Source organism: Terrapene carolina, unplaced genomic scaffold (genome assembly GCF_002925995.2).
Source record: "Terrapene carolina triunguis isolate 2854851 unplaced genomic scaffold, T_m_triunguis-2.0 Scaffold25734, whole genome shotgun sequence".
Taxonomy (NCBI): Eukaryota; Metazoa; Chordata; order Testudines; family Emydidae; genus Terrapene; species Terrapene triunguis.
Window position 1 is genome coordinate 1 of NW_020690085.1, and position 758 is coordinate 758.

Here is a 758-nt window from a genome sequence, read left to right on the forward strand (position 1 = left end):
CCCCCCCATCCAGAGACCCTCCCGTCTAGAGACACCCCTCAGCACAGCGGTACCCCCAGCCCGGGGACCACAGACCCCCCCAATCCAGAGATTTCCCCAATCTGGAAACCCCCCAGGCCAGGGACCCTCCCAAACTCAGCCTGAGCCAATCTCCCAAATCCCCCCCCCAGGGACCCCGCCCCACAACCGGAGAAATCCCTCGGGGAGCCCCCCCAGCGCGAGGGGGTCTGGGGCTCCCGGCAGCGCCCAGGGCAGGACGTACCGTGACGGTGGCCAGGAGCCCCTCGGGCACGTTGGCCACGATGATGCCGATGAGGAAGATGACGGCCTCCAGCCAGGAGTAGCCCAGGATGAGCGAGAGCACGAAGAAGGAGACGCCCAGGAACACGGCCACGCCGGTGATCAGCTGGATGAAATGCTCGATCTCCACGGCGATGGGCGTCTTGCCGACCTCCAGGCCCGAAGCCAGCGTGGCGATGCGGCCCATCACCGTGCGGTCGCCCGTGGCGATGACCACCCCGCGCGCCGTGCCTGCGGGGGCAGGGGTCAGCCAGCGCCCCTCACTCCCGACCCGCAGCCCCCTGCTATCCCAGCCCTGGGCTCCCCCAGCTCGGCCGGTGCCCCTCACTCCCGACCCGCAGCCCCTGCTGGCCCAGCCCTGGGCTCCCCCAGCTCGGCCGGTGCCCCTCACTCCCGACCCGCAGCCCCGGTTAGCCCAGCCCTGGGCTCCCCTCTCCAGCTCTGCCGGTGCCCCTCAC

General features: G+C 71.0%; 1 protein-coding gene across 1 annotated transcript in view; it reads right to left on the reverse strand.

Moving 5' to 3' along the window:
• Positions 1 to 187: 187 nt before the first annotated feature.
• Positions 188 to 758, reverse strand: part of LOC112124291 (sodium/potassium-transporting ATPase subunit alpha-3-like) — a gene marked incomplete at its 3' end in the record, with an annotated part of 1715 nt that continues 1144 nt past the window's right edge. Inside the window, exon 4 of the mRNA XM_024222807.2 lies at positions 188 to 531. Coding sequence (XP_024078575.2) covers positions 188 to 531 — 344 coding nt within the window. The remainder of the gene's footprint in view (positions 532 to 758) is intronic.